This window comes from Lacerta agilis, chromosome 15, assembly GCF_009819535.1.
Source record: "Lacerta agilis isolate rLacAgi1 chromosome 15, rLacAgi1.pri, whole genome shotgun sequence".
Lineage (NCBI taxonomy): Eukaryota > Metazoa > Chordata > Lepidosauria > Squamata > Lacertidae > Lacerta > Lacerta agilis.
This window is the reverse complement of record NC_046326.1, coordinates 9,905,177-9,921,937: the sequence shown is the minus strand read 5'-3', so window position 1 is coordinate 9,921,937 and position 16,761 is coordinate 9,905,177. Positions and strand designations below refer to the sequence as shown.

General features: G+C 43.4%; 1 protein-coding gene across 1 annotated transcript; it reads left to right on the top strand.

The window, feature by feature from the left end:
• Nucleotides 1–224: 224 nt before the first annotated feature.
• On the top strand, nt 225–16,491 carry YKT6 (YKT6 v-SNARE homolog). The gene is made up of 8 exons (XM_033172155.1): nt 225–329; nt 2,186–2,326; nt 4,359–4,441; nt 7,779–7,879; nt 9,476–9,580; nt 10,095–10,160; nt 12,050–12,151; nt 13,895–16,491. The coding sequence occupies exons 2-8, from the start codon at nt 2,223–2,225 to the stop codon at nt 13,928–13,930; spliced, it is 597 nt and encodes a 198-aa protein (XP_033028046.1). The 5' UTR covers nt 225–329; nt 2,186–2,222; the 3' UTR covers nt 13,931–16,491.
• Nucleotides 16,492–16,761: the final 270 nt, after the last annotated feature.

Sequence of the window (16,761 nt, the reverse complement as noted above, 5' to 3'; positions counted from 1 at the left end):
CGTTGGAAACTGTCTCCCCGCCTCCTCGATTTAACTTTCCGACGATTAAACAGAAAGGGAAAAGGAGAAAGCCTCCCCCCCCAAAAAAAACCCAACCCAACCCTGCCTCCACGTCAACAGACTAGGGCCACTCTTGTTATTCCTACCTCTATGGCGACTCACCGGCACTTCCGGCTTCCTCCGGGGTGCACATCCGGGTCGTCCAAGGCTTCCGCTTCGTTCATTCGCCTTCGAGCCGCTCGGGGAGCCTTGTGAGGCGAGACGTGACGTGACGTGACGTGACGAGGGGGCGCCGCCCGGAGCAGAATCGGAGCTCCCCGTGCCGTGAGGTGAGCGCAGGGGGAGAGCGAGGCGCGCGCTTGGCCGTTTACCTGTCGTCGTCGGCTGAGGGAGGTGGCCGGCAGGGGACTTCGCAGGGCCCAGGCGGGGGGCGAGAGGGCCCTCCCGCCCATCGCTGCTCCTCGCCCGGTCGTGTGCTCGGCGCTGTACGAGAAGCCGAAGCGACAGGCCTAGAATTGGCCTCTCTTTCTCTCTCTCCCTCTCTCCCTCAGGGGCGCAGCGAGGCGCTTTATCCCGGCTCACAGGTGAAGCCCCTCCGCTTGCTCCCCCAGAGGGCCTCGAGCAGAGAAAGGGGCTTTCTCGTCACCTGAGGCCTTTGCTTGGATGCTGAACCGGGGGTGGGGGTGGGAGGCCTCTGCAGCGCATGCGCCCTGCCACTAGGCTTTAGTCCAGGGGTGGGGACTCTGAGGCTCTCCAGATGTTGCTTGGGGAGGGGTGATTTGTGGTGGAACAGAGGGAGCTGGAGGTGCGCATGGGTTCTCCACCCTTTCTGTGGCGCCTGTCTGATTTGCCCTTCTAGTTCAGGTATCTTCATGCCCAAGATAAATAATAATAATAATAATAATAATAATAATAATAATAATAATAATAATAATAATAATAATAAATACCCCGCCCACTTGGCTGCATTTCCCCAACCTCTTCCCACTTCTAACCCAAATATGCGTTCATCTCCCACCATATGTTTTCATGGTGGTTGTGTTCTTGTTGAACCTTAGATCAGACAGTGACCCACTAGTGGGTCCTGACACCTGACCCACCACTTGAATCCCAGGGCTCTAGTCCGTTGTTTTCTGCTGGCAGTGACTGTCCAGTCTCTGTGACCAAATAGTCTTTTCTCTTTCCGTCTTGCTTTCAGAGGAGGGTAGCTGTCCTAAGCATAGAAGTGAGCCCCACTTGGTTCCGTGAGTCTTGCGCTTCAGTAAGATTGCAGCCATACAGTGAAACAGCAAGGAATCATGGTACCTTGGTACCATTTGAGGATTGATTGCTTTACTATGTTGTGACATCTTTTCTGGCTGGTGAGCCAGATCATTATTGCCCCACCTCCCGGTAGGCCATATTTGATGGTTGGATCAGGCTCCCTACTTGTCAGTCACTGGCTGTCATTGTGCCGTCATAGGATGCAGTGCTTTGAAATCTCAATTGTTGGAACTTCAAAGTGCAGTGCACCACTGTTTGGAAGCGCTTTTGCTTTCAGACAGTCCCATCACTCCTGTTTGAGCATTTGGTTTACTTGCATCTTATGTTTTCAAATGTTCAGCAACATTTGGTGGTCCACAGGTTTCCCTTCCCCTGATTGAAACCTTGGTCTTTGAGCATCTCTGAAATAATGAGTGAGTGCTTGTAGTTTATCTGTTTATCTGTGATGAATGTTTTCTCAGACTAGTGATAACAAAATAAAAAATTCTTTCCAGTAGCACCTTAGAGACCAACTAAGTTTGTTCTTGGTATGAGCTTTTGTGTGCATGCACACGAAAGCTCATACCAAGAACAAACTTAGTTGGTCTCTAAGGTGCTACTGGAAAGAATTTTTTATTTTGTTTTGATTATGGCAGACCAACACAGTTACCCACCTGTAACTCAGACTAGTGATGTAATTGTATATCATGCATACATGTATGTAAGCCTTCCTCAGTAAGTGTGTATAGAGTTGCTGTGTGAGCTTTCAGTCTTCCTGTGCTCCATTTCCCAGTGTGTAAATGAAGTAGGTTTGGAGCCTATAGAAATCTAGTCTGGAGCGTATGTTGATATCCATTCCTCATAGTATTGCATCTTACTGCTGCTGTTTTCACTTTATCCTACCTGATTTTTGTGCTTTCTTTTTCCTTCTTCCTTTGCTCAGGTTGTTGAGAATCAAAGAGGCTTAAGTAAATAAAAGGATGAAGCTTTACAGTTTAAGTGTCCTTTACAAAGGAGATCCCAAAGTGCATTTACTGAAAGCTGCCTATGATGTGTCATCATTTAGCTTTTTCCAGAGATCCAGGTCTGTATGACTACTGAGTGATGCTCTTCTCTGTCCTCTTCAAGGACTTGAATTTGTACTGTAGTGTCCCCTTTGGCTTTGTTGAATGGAATTCAAGCTAGTGAATTCTAATGAAGCCATTCTGGTTTGAGAGCTGGCAAAAAATATGTATTTTTTGTTATCTCAACAAAGCTGATGATAAGTCTCAGCACCTATGATCTTATTTAGAAGAATGTTACTTCTCATTAAGAATTTTACTGTTTGTTAAAAAGGTTTGATACTTGTTCCAATCTGAACAGATTTGCCTTGCTCTCAAAATGCTGCCCCTTTCACTTGCAAGCCTAACATAAACAGCTTTGAGTGTGCTCACCTAACCTGTTCAGATGTTCCATTAATGGAGTTTATTGATGTTAAGTGTAGGCCTGGGTGGTGTATCAATTGCCCAGGATCAGTAAGACAGCTAGATTGCAATGGCATCTTCACCTGGCAGTATATCGTGGGTGAAATCACCGCTGCTCCCGAGTCCCACTGCCACCAGTTCGTAGAAGGACTCAGGAGCAGTGGCAGTTTCACCCATGATAACCCTCTAGATGAAACTGCCATCACCTCTGGAACCTCATACCACGTCAGTCAGAGGTGGTGCCGTCTTGATCAGATGAGAAGTGGGCAGTTTAAGGAAGCCCACTTTTCAACTGATCAAGCCCCCTACCTCCACCTTGTGCCAGTGGAGGCGGAGTGGGAGCCTCATCCACCTTTGCCTGAGCAGGCGGGCTCCCTCTTTCTCCTGGGAGAAAGAGGGAGCTCAGCCGCCTGAGTGAAGTAGGCGGCAGCATCAAGCAGCCTCACTCCACAAGGCGCTGGGTTGGCTTGCACCCCTAATCCTTGCAGAATGGTGTTGAGGCTGCCTGACGCTGCCACCGGGCCAGCGCTCAGCTGCAGCATCAGCATCAGGAGGCCCCTTTCCCCAAGGTGCTGGGGTGGATTGCACCCCGTGCCTTGCAAAGCTGGGCAAGGCTGACTGATGCTGCCGCCGAGCACTGGGAGCAGAGAGAGTCCCTCCACTCCCAGTGCTGGGCAGCATCAACAAGCAGCCTTGGCTCGGCTAGGTTTCAGCATCGCAATGTATTGCCAGATTGCAATGTTTGGCTGGTGATACATCGCAATTTTGAAAAGCTGACACCGCCCAGCCCTAGTTAAGTGTATGTACCTAGGTAAATATCATGCCATTAATCTTACAGTGCTTAGAATTCGGCTCTTGAATATTAGAGCAATTGCAGCAAAGCTGTATTTTTAATCAGAATTACATGGAACATGAAATGAGAACTGCTGCAGCAACTCAGAATCCATTTCATCTCTGCTCATATATTTCTTTGAGCAAGCTTTTAGTTTTGCTACAACATGGTTTAGGCAGCAGTTATACATACCGCTCATAGGCAGAGACTGGGACCAAAATAGTTGACAACAATGCTTTAGTTCAGGAATCAGCAAACCTTTTCAGCAGTGGGCCGGTCCACTGTCCATCAGACCTTGTGGGGGGCCGGACTATATTGGGGGGGGGGAAATGAACGAATTCCTATACCCCACAAATAACCCAGAGATGCATTTTAAGTAAAAGCACACATTCTACTCATGTAAAAACACGCTGATTCCCGGACCGTCCACAGGCTGGATTTAGAAGACGATTGGGCCGCATCCGGCCCCAGGCCTTAGTTTGGGGACCCCTGCTTTAGTTGAATGGATACATGTACACTTGCAGTTTTGATGAGTTGTAGACTTGGGGGCTGCTTTTGAAAAACTAATGATACCTTGCACTTTTGCAGTCTGTTTGGAGAATGAAATTTTTTATTTTATTTTATTTTTTATTTTTTTGAGATGACAATTTTAAATAGTAGTTTTCTCATGTGGTTATTTGTGTTGCAGTGAGTTTATTTGCAGTGTAGCTGCTAGTAAAATAACATTCCTCTGTGGGATATGTATGGCTCTTAAGTAATCCATTTGGTAATCTTGGGGAGCTTTGCTAACTAATATTGAGGCATGCCTCTTTTGTTTTCAGTGTTCAGGAATTTATGACCTTCACAAGTCAGCTGATAGTAGAGCGTTCAGAACCTGGCACCAGAGCTTCTGTAAAGGAGCAAGGTAAGAGTTTACAGGGGTATGGGTTGTACTAAGACAGCCTTCCCCAACCTGGTATTCTCCAGATGTTTTGAACTATATCTCCCATCATGTTGGGACTTGGTGCCATCTACAACTCACAGCATGACTGTGCTGGCTGAGAATTGTAGTCCAGAACATCTGAAGGACATCAGGCTTGGGAAGGCTGCACTAAGAGTTAAGGATGCAAATTTGCAAACTTTCAAAGATATGTAGGTTGGAATTGAGGCATGTGTCTTTCACGCAATTACTGTTTCTCTAGCAGAAAGAAAACGATGTGTTGGCTCTGCTGTTCAGGGGAATAAATGTTTTTGTGGTTCTCTTGCTTGAATTATTTTTACCCTCAGACTAAGTTGGTTGGGTTTTAAAGCATAGTTTAAATTCATATCCTTATAAGCAATGAGCATCTGCAGAGCTGACCATTACCATCTAAGTTACAGGATGACATGACATGACTTAATCCTGGTTGTTTGGTGAGGCAGTAAAAATGGACAGCGAGAGACGCTTCAGGTTTTCATCTGAATGGTGTGTTATGCCAAACACACTCCATGGGTGGAACTACTGTGTGCATGGCCACACCTCTACACATTTTAAATCTTCCATATGTTCAAGCGATTGCCTGGAGGGCTCTACCAAAAAAGCTATTTTTTGGTATAGAAAAGCACTGCACATTATATTAGTTTGAGTAATCCTGGTCCTATTAGTATTTGCCGTTAAGGATTGTGATTCTTGTGAAGCAAATGGTTGTAGCAGGAACTGAGGGGCAGTCCACACTGAATCTCCACCAAGTCATACACTGAAAGATGTTTAGCTGAGGAGCTGCAGGAACTTGTCTGACAACCAAGCTGCCTCTCCTTTGTTTCAGGATTACTCCCAATGGGAGCACAAGCTCTGGCCTCTGAATTGGCTACAATTTTCCATAATGACAGCTTCATGTGGTCTGATTTACTCTGTCCATCATATTCAATAAATGGCTGTATAATCTTTACTGTGTCTTCTACCTCAATGTGCTGAGATTCCTTCTGGCTTAGTCTTCTTGTGTACTATTCTTGAACTTCTCTTTTTAGAGCTGCCATGTACTCAAGCACCTGCTTAAAATAAAAATGAAAATGAAAGAATGTCAAAGTTCAGAACTTATAACACACAACCCTACTACGTTTTTCCAGCCAGAGCAAACAGCTAGCCATCCTGGCTGCAGTGCTTGATGGCTAGGTGACAGTATGTGGTGAAATCCCAGAAGCTTGGGCAGGTAAAAAGCAAAGGTTGTAGTGAATATATTTTATCAGTCACTTTGTGGGGGTGGTGGGGAGCCATGATGCTCCCTAGTTTCAAATGATTTTATCAAACAGGCCTATTTGAATGCATGATTTAATAGTTGACACTGATGATGAATTAGAGGAAGACAAATTATCAACATACTGTACACCTCAACAATAATCTCTGGCACTGGAGTAGAAGGGACTTGGATTATATTTATGCAGTTCAGTGTCTTAGTGAGTTGTGTACAATATGGTGTCTTCAATAAAAAAGAAAAATCAAAGCAAATTTTGGCTTGCCACTGTTCATAGCAGTTTATTCTAATAAAGATTTGGAGAATACTGGTACTGAGATACAGTATGTGGTGATATGGTAAAAACATGGGATAGCTGAAATGGTTTATCAAAAAATTGTAGGATATGAGTTATCTAGGGACCCCATGGTTGTCCTTTTAGGATATGTGGAAGGTATAGTACTCCCACATGACAGAAATATTATTCCATTTATTGATGGCAGCACCATTAGCTATAGATGGATAAAGATTAACATGTGCACCCTGTCCCCTGATGAGTAGTGCATGTGAGTATGGGATGTAGCATAGATGGGCAAAGTAAGACTTTTGTTGTCTCTATCGGTTCATACAGAGTTTTAAAAATTTATTACTGAAACAATAAGGTACAGGATGTTTTGCGAAGATGCTTATTATTAGGTGCAATTTGATCAACTGCTTTTTTGTATCTTCCTTCTCTTATTCTCTTTTTGTGCAATGCTATTTAAGGATATTAACTTTTGTTTATATGGTAATCATTAAAGTACTTGGTTTCTATACATCTAAATATACATACATACATTTATTTTCATATATGTATAGATAATTTATCAATATCCTGTTATGAAATAGTGAAAAAATTTATGTCAGTTACTGTTTCTTATATTTTTCGTTCATTACTTTTTTCTCATGGTTTGAAAATTTTATTTAGAAAATGGAGGCAGGAGAAATCTTGGAAGCTAGAAGGGCAAACCATCTTTCCTTGGTCTGCATTTCTTTGCCTCTATTTCCCCTGGTTCTCGGAAAATGCATTATTTTGTACAGCACTAGATACCCCAGTGTGTGGCAGCTGTGAAGAAGGCAAATTCCATGTTGGGGATCATTGGAAGAGAGTTGAAAATAAAATTATGAATAAATACTGTTATACAAATCAATGGTGTGACCACACTTGTAATATTGCATGTCGTTCTGGATGCCACACCTCAAAAAATATATTGTAGGCTTGGGAACGGCAACCAGAATGATCATGGGGCTGAAGGATCATGAGTTTTTTGTTTAGAAAAAGCATGCAGTGTTTATGAAATAATGCATTGCATGGAGGAAGCGGACAGAAATGTTTTTCTCCTCTCATAGTATTAGAACCTGGAGCCACCCAATGAAATGCTGGAAGGAAAAGACAAAAGGAAGCGCATAATTAAAACTATGAAAGCATTGGCTACCAAGTTGGATGACTTTTAAAGGGGTTTAGACAAAATTATGGAGGATAAGTCTGTCAGTGGCTGCTACCCATGATGGCTGTATAATATGTGGTGGAGACAGAATGCCTCTGAATGCCAATTGCTGGGATTCATAAGCAGAAGAGTGCGGTTGGACTCATGTCCCGCTTGTGGACTTCCTGTAGGTATCCGGCCATTTTGTGAACAGAGCGCTTGACTGGGTAGACCTTTGATCTGCTCTCAACGATTTGAATAATCCCTTTCTCAAGCTTTATTCACAGTGCTACAGATGGGGGCTCTACATTCTCTGTGCTGTGCACTATTCAGTGCTACCCCAACACAATTCTTCCTTGTGCTTGGAAGCTGCCTCAGTCCTCCAGTGGGGGAATTTCATTCATCCTTTCAAAGTGAACCTTGACTAAAGACTTGGAGTTGATAAGTTCAACATGTGCATGCCTAAATAAAGTGCATGCTAAAACAGAGGTGTCCCCAAATAAACTTGTTATCTATCTAGTATTCAGGCACTAAGCAACTTTATTTGGGACAAAACATGAGTTGTTCATCTTTCTCTTCACTTCAGAGTATCTCTGCCATGTTTATGTGCGGAATGATGGATTGGCTGGAGTGCTGATTGCAGACAATGAGTATCCATCCCGGGTCTGTTTCACCTTGTTGGATAAGGTAAGTACCAGGTTCAACCAAGATGACCTATGATTCTGCAGTTGAGCTGCAAGAGAGCATAGAATAGAAGTTTTGAAGCTGGAGTATGGGCCTTTGCTGTGGTGGCACTTTGGAATGGCTTATCCCCATCCCAAAATAAGGTATGAGCTAAGGCTCTTAAAGTTTCAGCACATGCTGAAGCCCTTGGGCTTTTGTTGTTGCTGTTCAGTCGTGTCCGACGCTTCATGACCCCATCGACCAGAGCATGCCAGGCACGCCTATCTTTCACTGCCTCCCACAGTTTGGCCAAACTCATGCTAGTCGCTTCAAGAACACTGTCCAACCATCTCATCCTCTGTTGTCCCCTTCTCCTTGTGCCCTCCATCTTTCCCAACATCAGGGTCTTTTCTAGGGAGTCTTCTCTTCTCATGAGGTGGCCAAAGTACTGGAGCTTTACTGGGCTTTACTGGTCCTTTATTCCTTCTATTATGAGAGTTAATTTTATTTGGACTACTGATTGGATTTTAATGTGATGGTATCCTGTAGTAGTGCAAAATTTTATACCACATTTTCTATGCTGTTGTACGTTACCTGGCGATGCATAATACTCTGTATATAAATATTGCTTGGCTTCATTACAGGTAAAACATTAGTTCAATTGGGGCATCACACCAAAGCATGATTTTCTCTAACCATAGTTTAGAACTCCAGCCTAGAATTTAGGCCAGGCATAGGCAAACAGCCCTCCAGATGTTTTGGGACTACAACTACCATCATCCCTGACCACTGGTCCTGTTAGCTAGGAATGATGGGAGTTGTAGTCCCAAAACATCTTGAGGGCCGAGTTTCCTATGCCTGATTTAGGCAAAATGACCACCCCCACTCCTCATTGCCCTCTCCCTTCCCCAATTCAGCTGAAAACATTCAGCCCTTCTCTTCCCAAGGTTTGAGCTTCAAATACACAACAGAAAAATCTGTTTAGAGCTGCTTGTCATCTTTTTTCCATTTAGGCTTCATAAGTTAACTCCAATCTCCATGGTGCAGCAGCTTTTGGAGGCAGAGGAATGGCCATATATCTATGGTTTGTTTATCAGAAAACATACCAAGCCAATTACAAACCATGGTTTGTCACTCCAGACATAAAACTATAGTTTAGCTTCTTTTCGTGTTTGGTGTGATACCTGCATAGGGGATTAGCTCTGGGGCCATTTGTTGTTCAACTATTTTGTTTATTTTGTTTCTTTAAGGCAAATTGTTTGCTTTCTTCCCAGGCAGTTTGAGCCTGGTGAATACAAGGAAGGAGACCTGTTTAGTTTCAAAGATGGGACTACCTTGGATGCACTCAGCCTGTCCTCCTTGTTAAGGGCATAAAATCAGAGACTGGTTTTGATTTGTTACTGACCACAAGCTTATTTTGGATCTTGGAACTACTTTGAGTATTTATTAACATTTCCTATTGGGGAAGGTGTGTGTTCCAGTAGAGAACACAGAAACTGGATGTCACTTGCTGCAGTTGCAATTGGCAATTATGGTAGTAGGGAACTTTGAGAATTGTGGTCTAGGTTGCTCTCATGAGTGAGAGGGCAGTTGAATTCTTACTGTCAGTTTGTATTGTAGGTGCTGGATGAATTTTCCAGGCAAGTTAATAGGATAGACTGGCCTTCTGGAACCCCAGCAACAATAAACTACACAGCTTTGGATGGTTACCTTAGTAAATACCAGGTATGGCTGAACTGGGCTAGACATTTAAAGCAAAGAAGCTTTAATGTTGCCTGGTGCATGATTTTAACTTGAATTTTGCCTTCATGCCTTTCAATGTGTATTTGTTTTAGTACTATTTTGGTTTTGTGTGTGTGTGTTTTAGGGGGGTGGGAAGCATGTCTTAATTGATCAGATGTATGGCATGCTAGCAGCCATAGTCCTAACTGCATGACTTAATTTAGTTTTTACTATGTTATATGAGAAGAGGCTGCTCTCTGGGAAGAGTACAAAGAACCTTTAATATTTCTAGCAGGGGGAAGAAATACTTCAAAATCAAATTCTTCAGTGCCAAAATGTTTTTTATTTGGTTTTTTATTCAGTGCCAAAAAGTTTTTTATTTGGGCTATATATGCAGCTTGTCACAGTTAGAAGAATCTACTTTCTGATTATTCCATTACGGAATTAATGTCCCAATGATGATCTCCAGTTTCTCAACTATGGCCTTCTCTAAAAATGTGATGTGTTCCTCTTTAAGAATCCTCGTGATGCAGATGCAATGACAAAAGTGCAAGCAGAGCTGGATGAGACCAAAGTCATTCTGGTAAGGGGCAGCCTGTTATAGAAATCTTGTGGAATTGGCACATGTTGTGTTAAACCAAGTCTCCTCAACCCAGTGCTTCCCAGCTATTGTAGGTCTTCAGGTCCCACCATCCCTGTCCACTGGCCCTGCTGGCTGGAGCTGATGGAAGTGGTAGTCCAATGCTTGGGTGACTTTCTCATGACCACTTAGAAAATGAAGGACAGTACAGAATTTGCTGCACCTTGGTCCCCAGAGCATCAGAGACTACAACAGCATTATTAGGATATGTTGTCCCACAAAGCTCTGAAAGCTATACAAACAAACCCTTAGTTTTTTCCTTTCTTCTTTGAAGGTCACTTCAGCAATTAGTACAGTGTGTGAGTTACTGCACCAGCCACTTGTGATTCTGCAAGCTTGTTGAGGTGCCCTGAGCTAAGCTGAGAACAGTGATGCAGTCAGATGGAACTAGGTCATGACTACTACCTTAGCTAGGAACACCCTTTGCTGCTGGTTATGATGTCATTAGTATCTGAGTCAATCTCCTATAATGAGCCTAGTGGTTCTTGTGTGGCAGAGCAGAATTGTCCTGACTATCCTGTTTTGCAATCATGCTTTAGTTGCTACCTCCCCCACAATTTAGGGGTGTCCTGATTGTGGTGATGAGCAAATGCTTCAGTGTATGGCTGTTATGAATCCTGATTCCTATTCCATCTCAAGCAATGTGCCAGAGGCTGGGAGTTAAACTGAGCTTCTAAGATCTCTGCAGAATATTGAAGCAGCTAAGAAGGGAACTATTTAACATATATTAAATCTTAAAGCAGTGTTGCTTTCTCAGCTGCACTTAGGGAGCTGAGAATTATTTTTCTGGGTTAAGCGCTGGAACTTTGAGGTTTTGTTAATTTGCAGATCTGTGAAAACTTACCAAGCCTAGATAATGATTATGGGCAACTTAAGCCCAAATATTAATGTTTATTAAGTCTTAAGCATCTGAAAACAGAGTCATTTGCTTAAGTGTTGGACAAATTAAAATATGTATTGTTCCTGCTGCACTTTTTGAATACAATTGGCTTCTCCACTCTTCTGAGAACATGCTTAAATAGATGAATAGATAGCCTCTGTTTCTGCAGTCATTAAAAAAAACCCTCTTTTAATTTTGTTTACATTTTAAGTTGTTAGAATTTGAGTCTGAAGGTGACAAATGAACACATAAAACAAAGAACGAACCCAAGAATAAAGCATACACCACACTAAAACAATAGATGGCTAACCCAATTGCAATAAAAAAGCAGCAACTGGAATGAGCTCTAAGGATGAGGGAGGTTTGCTGAAAGTGAGCAGTGAGGTCACCATGTGTGCCTCTCTGAGCAGCGAATACTGAGCAGGTGCCACCACTGAAAAAGCTCCGTGTCGTCAAGCCCTGCCGATAGAAAAAGAAGGGGACACAAAGCAGATTCTTGCCCCGAACATAAAGAAAGAAGGTGGGGCAAAAGCTTTTATTTATATGTATAAGCAGGCATGCACCTTTGAGTTTTCTTAAAGTTTGGGTTTAGAATTTACACACCTTTTGGCAGGTGCCAAGGTGAGAGAGGAAGGGATGAATAAATGCTTGTAGTGGTGACAGCAATGGAGTGTTAGTCTGTGTGAGAGCCAGATGTGTGCAGAGTCCAAGAACCTTGCCTTAAAAACCAGCAATACTTTATAAGCACCTTCCAAGCCAGAAAGGAGATTTTCATTTTATTACTATTTTATAATATGAAGGGGTGGGGAGCTCTGCATGATGGTGTGTGTGTGTGACTGTGGCTCTGCCAATTCTTAAACTTGCTCTCTGCTGCAGTTTGAGCAGCTGGGCTTGGCAAGAATTATTGGCCATGCGTAGCCTCCGTTTTTCAGCTTTGTCTTTTCTCACTTAGCACAATACCATGGAGTCTTTGTTAGAAAGAGGAGAGAAGCTGGATGACTTGGTGTCCAAATCAGAAGTTCTTGGAACTCAGTCAAAAGCCTTCTACAAAACTGTAAGTATATTGTGGCCAGAAGCCCAACTGTCTTGTCTCACTGACTCCTCCCCTGTCTTTCCAGCAGAGTGTTCATGTGTGGTGTGTTCTTAGAGCCAAGTGTTGTGAGACACCTACCACTTAATTCCTGGGGGAAATTGGCAGGGTGTGAAGTAATTCTCATATCTCTTGCTAGTCCTGGATCTGTGAAAAGCTCTTGTGGATTGTGATTTTAGGACTCTAGCAACAGATTCTCTTGAATAGAGTATAATTCTCCTTGCATATCCACACAGCTGGATCATTGTAATAGGCTGCCATACACTTAGGAAGAGGGAGGTTTGGCTTCCATTAACATGGTAGGTAATTGATAATGATCTATTCTCTATTGATAATAATTGGGCTTGCTCTTTTCTCTATCTTAAAAAAATAAAACGTGGCTTCAGATGTCTCTGCCTTCCACAATGTGGTGATCAAATTCTGTTCAGCATTTCCTGCAATAATTTCATTTATTTCATAAAAATAACGATAACCAGCTAACAGTTCTGTAGGTGGGGAAAAGGGAAAGAGCGGGCAGCAAATGAGTGTTTTTGTCTGAGAATCCTGGCTTTCTTGTACAGGTATTTGCATTGGAAATGGAACCTGGTCCATCATGAACAGTTAAGATTGTATTATCTGCCTTGCTGGAAATGAAATGGAAAGAGCCCTTAAATACAGGATATTTAAGTTGGGGTGGGGGGTGGAACTAACAAGATTTTTCCTGCTGAAAAAGTTTGCAAATTGCAAATGGAAACATGAAATAATAGTCACCCTGATCTAAATGACAATTACTGCATGCCTCAGACATCTTGATACTGGTTCGGCCCACATTAGCACTTTGCTTCCTCTGGCTTGTAGCCAGTGCTAGTCCTATTCATAATAGACCCATTGAAATCAATAGACATAAGTTACTCGTGTCAATTGATTTCAGTGGGTCTCCTTGGATTAGGACTAACATTGATGCAGCCCTCTGGCCCTATTCTTGTGTATCTTTTCCTTGGTACAGGTATTGTGAGGAGCCTACCCTGCAGCTCCTTCCCATGCCAACCTTTTCCCTTCTGGAACATCTCTCCTCCCCACTCCAGAGACAGGAGCTATCGTGATCCTTAGGGATTTCATTTCTATCTCTCTCCAGGAGTTCCTATCCAGGTTTCCTGGTTTCAGAGAGTTTGTACTTGGGAAATCAGGACAGATTAATAAACCAGCCACATTCCTCTCTTAATAATCTTACTGTCTGAGCCGAAAGAGGCGGACTTAGATGTGATTTTGGGAATCCCCACTCATGTGATTCTGGGGGACCGCAGCATGGTGGTGGTGGTTCCTTTTTAAGCCCTAAACTGCTTGGGACCCAGGCACGTTATGGACTACTTCCTACCACATTGGGAGAAGCCCTCTGACTCTCTCCCACCCACCCTCAAGCGGATGGAAACTGGGGAGGATGCTTTCTTGGTTGAGGCCTTTCAGATGTGCTCTTGCTTTCTTTGCATTATAATTGTTGAGGTGTAGTTTTTTTGCTATATTTATTATATATGAACCTCTCTGGACATTTTTTTAAAACTGAAGGATGGAATATAATAAGTATTCTTGACAGATAAAATGCATAAACTAAGCTGATACTGACACAGGGAGATTCTGTACGAGGAGGCTTCTGAGGATTTGACTTGATAAAACCTTTTAAATGGGAATCTCTCAATGTGTGTGTCCTTTTTTTAAAAACCATCTCTTAAGGCCCGCAAGCAGAACTCGTGCTGTGAGATCATGTGACCCCATCAGCTGGAACCTGCCACCTGCTCTGGACTTCATTTGCATTCAGGGCTCCAGGACACAGCAGCGAAAAGATGCACTCCTACGACTTCCCATGGCACTCCTTGTTTCCGGATATAGCCACCTCAGCCAGGCTGGATGCACTGAATAAGGATATGATGTTGCGGTTCATGAATTTAAAACAATCTCTTTTTCTCTTCTTGAAAAAAGGCATCTTGGGGCTCAAGATGCATGTACTATGGGGCTGAGGATAGACACTGACTTTTTTCCATTGGTACAAAATGGGCTCCCTGCTCTAGCAGTCTGGTGGATAGCCGCCGTGTGGGGCTCTCTGCCCTGCTTTCTGAAACCTGCAAGCAGATGTGGACTCTATATCTGTTGATGTATGTTTACGTAACACTAAGAAAACAGTCTGACCACCTGAAGGTTGCAAGCCGGGGCCAAGACTTGGCTTGTCAGTCTCAACACTGCATCTAGTGGTGACGATGAGTTTCTCAGTGTGCTAAAATGTCCCGCGGTAGTTGTGGAAGCAAGGCAGGACTGCAGCCCATTCAGCAAAGGAGCTCCAAGGGAATGAGCAAAGAAGTTCCCAGGGTGATCTTGGGCTTGCAAATCTGCTTGGAATTTTTTCCTTTTACTCAACCTGAGAGAGTCTTTTGATCTTGTGACTACATTTGCCAAGGAGATAAGCAGCAGTTGATAGCTCATTTTCATACCCAACACTTAACTGCCACTTGTCAAACAAAAATGTTTAAGGAGGCTTGTTATGGCATCACAAACTGGAAATCTGTCTCATCTCAGAGCTTATTTGAAGGGGGCTTATCCATGGCACTGGTCAGTTTTCTGGTCAGTGGCTTCTGTTGCTTCTGCAATGCTTCTCCATATAATGTGGAAAAGCTGTTTCTGCAGTCAGCAGCTCCCTTTTACTGGCAATGTGTTGTGTTATGGCTGCTGTTAGGCAGTGCCCCTGCCATGGTATTAAACCAGCAGCCCTTGTTAATGGCATTGTGCCGTTGCCCAGAAGTACCACCTGCTGCTTTGCACAAGGAGCTATGCCAGAGTTCTGTAGTTTGACTTGTCCTATATTGGGTGTAAAGTGTTTTAGCCGCTGAAGTTGTGCATCTTGGTGTCTTGTAATGTTCTTGGCTGGACCTACATCCTCCCCACTGGAGAGTTTGTCCCTGCTGGCTATTTTTTTTTAAATACCAGAAAACGTTGATAATAATCTCTTGTATTTTCTATCAGTGGTGCCTGAGCTCTTAGGCCCATTCTGTCTTGGGAGGCAGGGATGCTATTCTGCAATTGGAGTTCCACCCTGATCTTGCCTTTTCTGTACCACAACTGTGGTGGGTGTGTCTGCACACAGGTGAGAAGAATCATCACTTAAAAACAAAACAAAACAAAACAAAAAAAGCCTTAGAGAAGGAGCCCCGAGAATAGCAGCTTTGGTGTCAACAGGATGGAACTGCTATGTTGTGCTGTTGTATACCAGTGGGATCCTGGGAGGGTGTATATGTCAGGGACAGCGACAAACAGCTATCTTCTGATCTAGGTCTCATGGTAACTGAAGTGACATCACTACCATAACGCTTCCCTCTTTTCCAGAGAGGCATGTGGATGGTTATGGGGTGGAGGTCTTCCTTGCTCCCATTACTGTGCAACAAGCTGTAGCAAAGGGGGCAAATGCCACTAGGGCAGAGCCGAGGCTTATTGACAAGGACCGTGAGCATGAGTGCAATTTGTGACTTGCAATCTGTTCACTTTTTTGTGCTTTTGTGACATATTTGACTGTGCTGCTTCACATAACCTCATGGGCAACAGCAACTTCAATTTCAAACCCATTTTTGCAATGTATTTATTACTTGATAAGAAAGCCTACACCAAGCCCAGGGCAGGAGTGAAATGGACCAAGTGAGAGACCCAGGGTTTTACTCAGCTTTTGTTATTATAGTCGACCTGTGTTGGCTTGGTGGTGGATGTTTTGGGATAGTTTGGCTGCATTTACTTGCTCTCTGCAGCCGAGCCCCTCGCACACCGTGGCCAATTACAAACTTGAATTGACGTTATGCAGACTGCATTGGCAGAACCAGTGCAACACCCCTCTTGGTGCCAGTGTATCACCAGCCTTAATTTCTTTTTTCTTCTCTTCCTCGGATCTCTGCTTTAGATGTATCTGAGGGCTGTCTTTTCTGTAATGCCCATTATTCGTTAATGGTCTTCTGGGCGTGATCTTAATGAGTTCTCTCCTAACAAGAAGCCAGATAGTGAGCCACAGTGATTTCCATTCCTCCTTGCTTTGGGAGAGAACAACTGTTCCCGTTTGTCATTTTTTTAAACTGAAAATTAACTTCAGAAACTGACCCCGAGAAGTAAAACAGCAAGGCTAATTTGTAAAGTGTTTTGCCCCGTAGGCTCATGTGCTCACACCTCTATACCTGTCCTCTTTCTAATGTGGAAGCTTTTACTAAAGATTGTATTTTAATAAATATGGCCTAACTGTATGTACTGGTTAATGGATTATACCTACATGGATAAAGTTATCACTTGATGGTTCAAAAATGGCTTGTCTCATATCATCCATGCAAGAATGAGTTATGGTCCTCAAACTGTTGAATTGCTCATGTGGAACCTGTCGCCTTCCTGATGATGCTGGACTACAACTCCCATCATCCCAGACAAATTGGCCCTATTGGCCAAGGCTGTTAAGAGTGGGAGTCCCACATGGAATGAGCCACAGGCTCCCATCCCTGGCTCTGGAATTATATGCAGCAACCAGATACAGCATCAAAGTGAGCTTCCATGCAGTTGTGAGTGCCATCACTATATGGTGG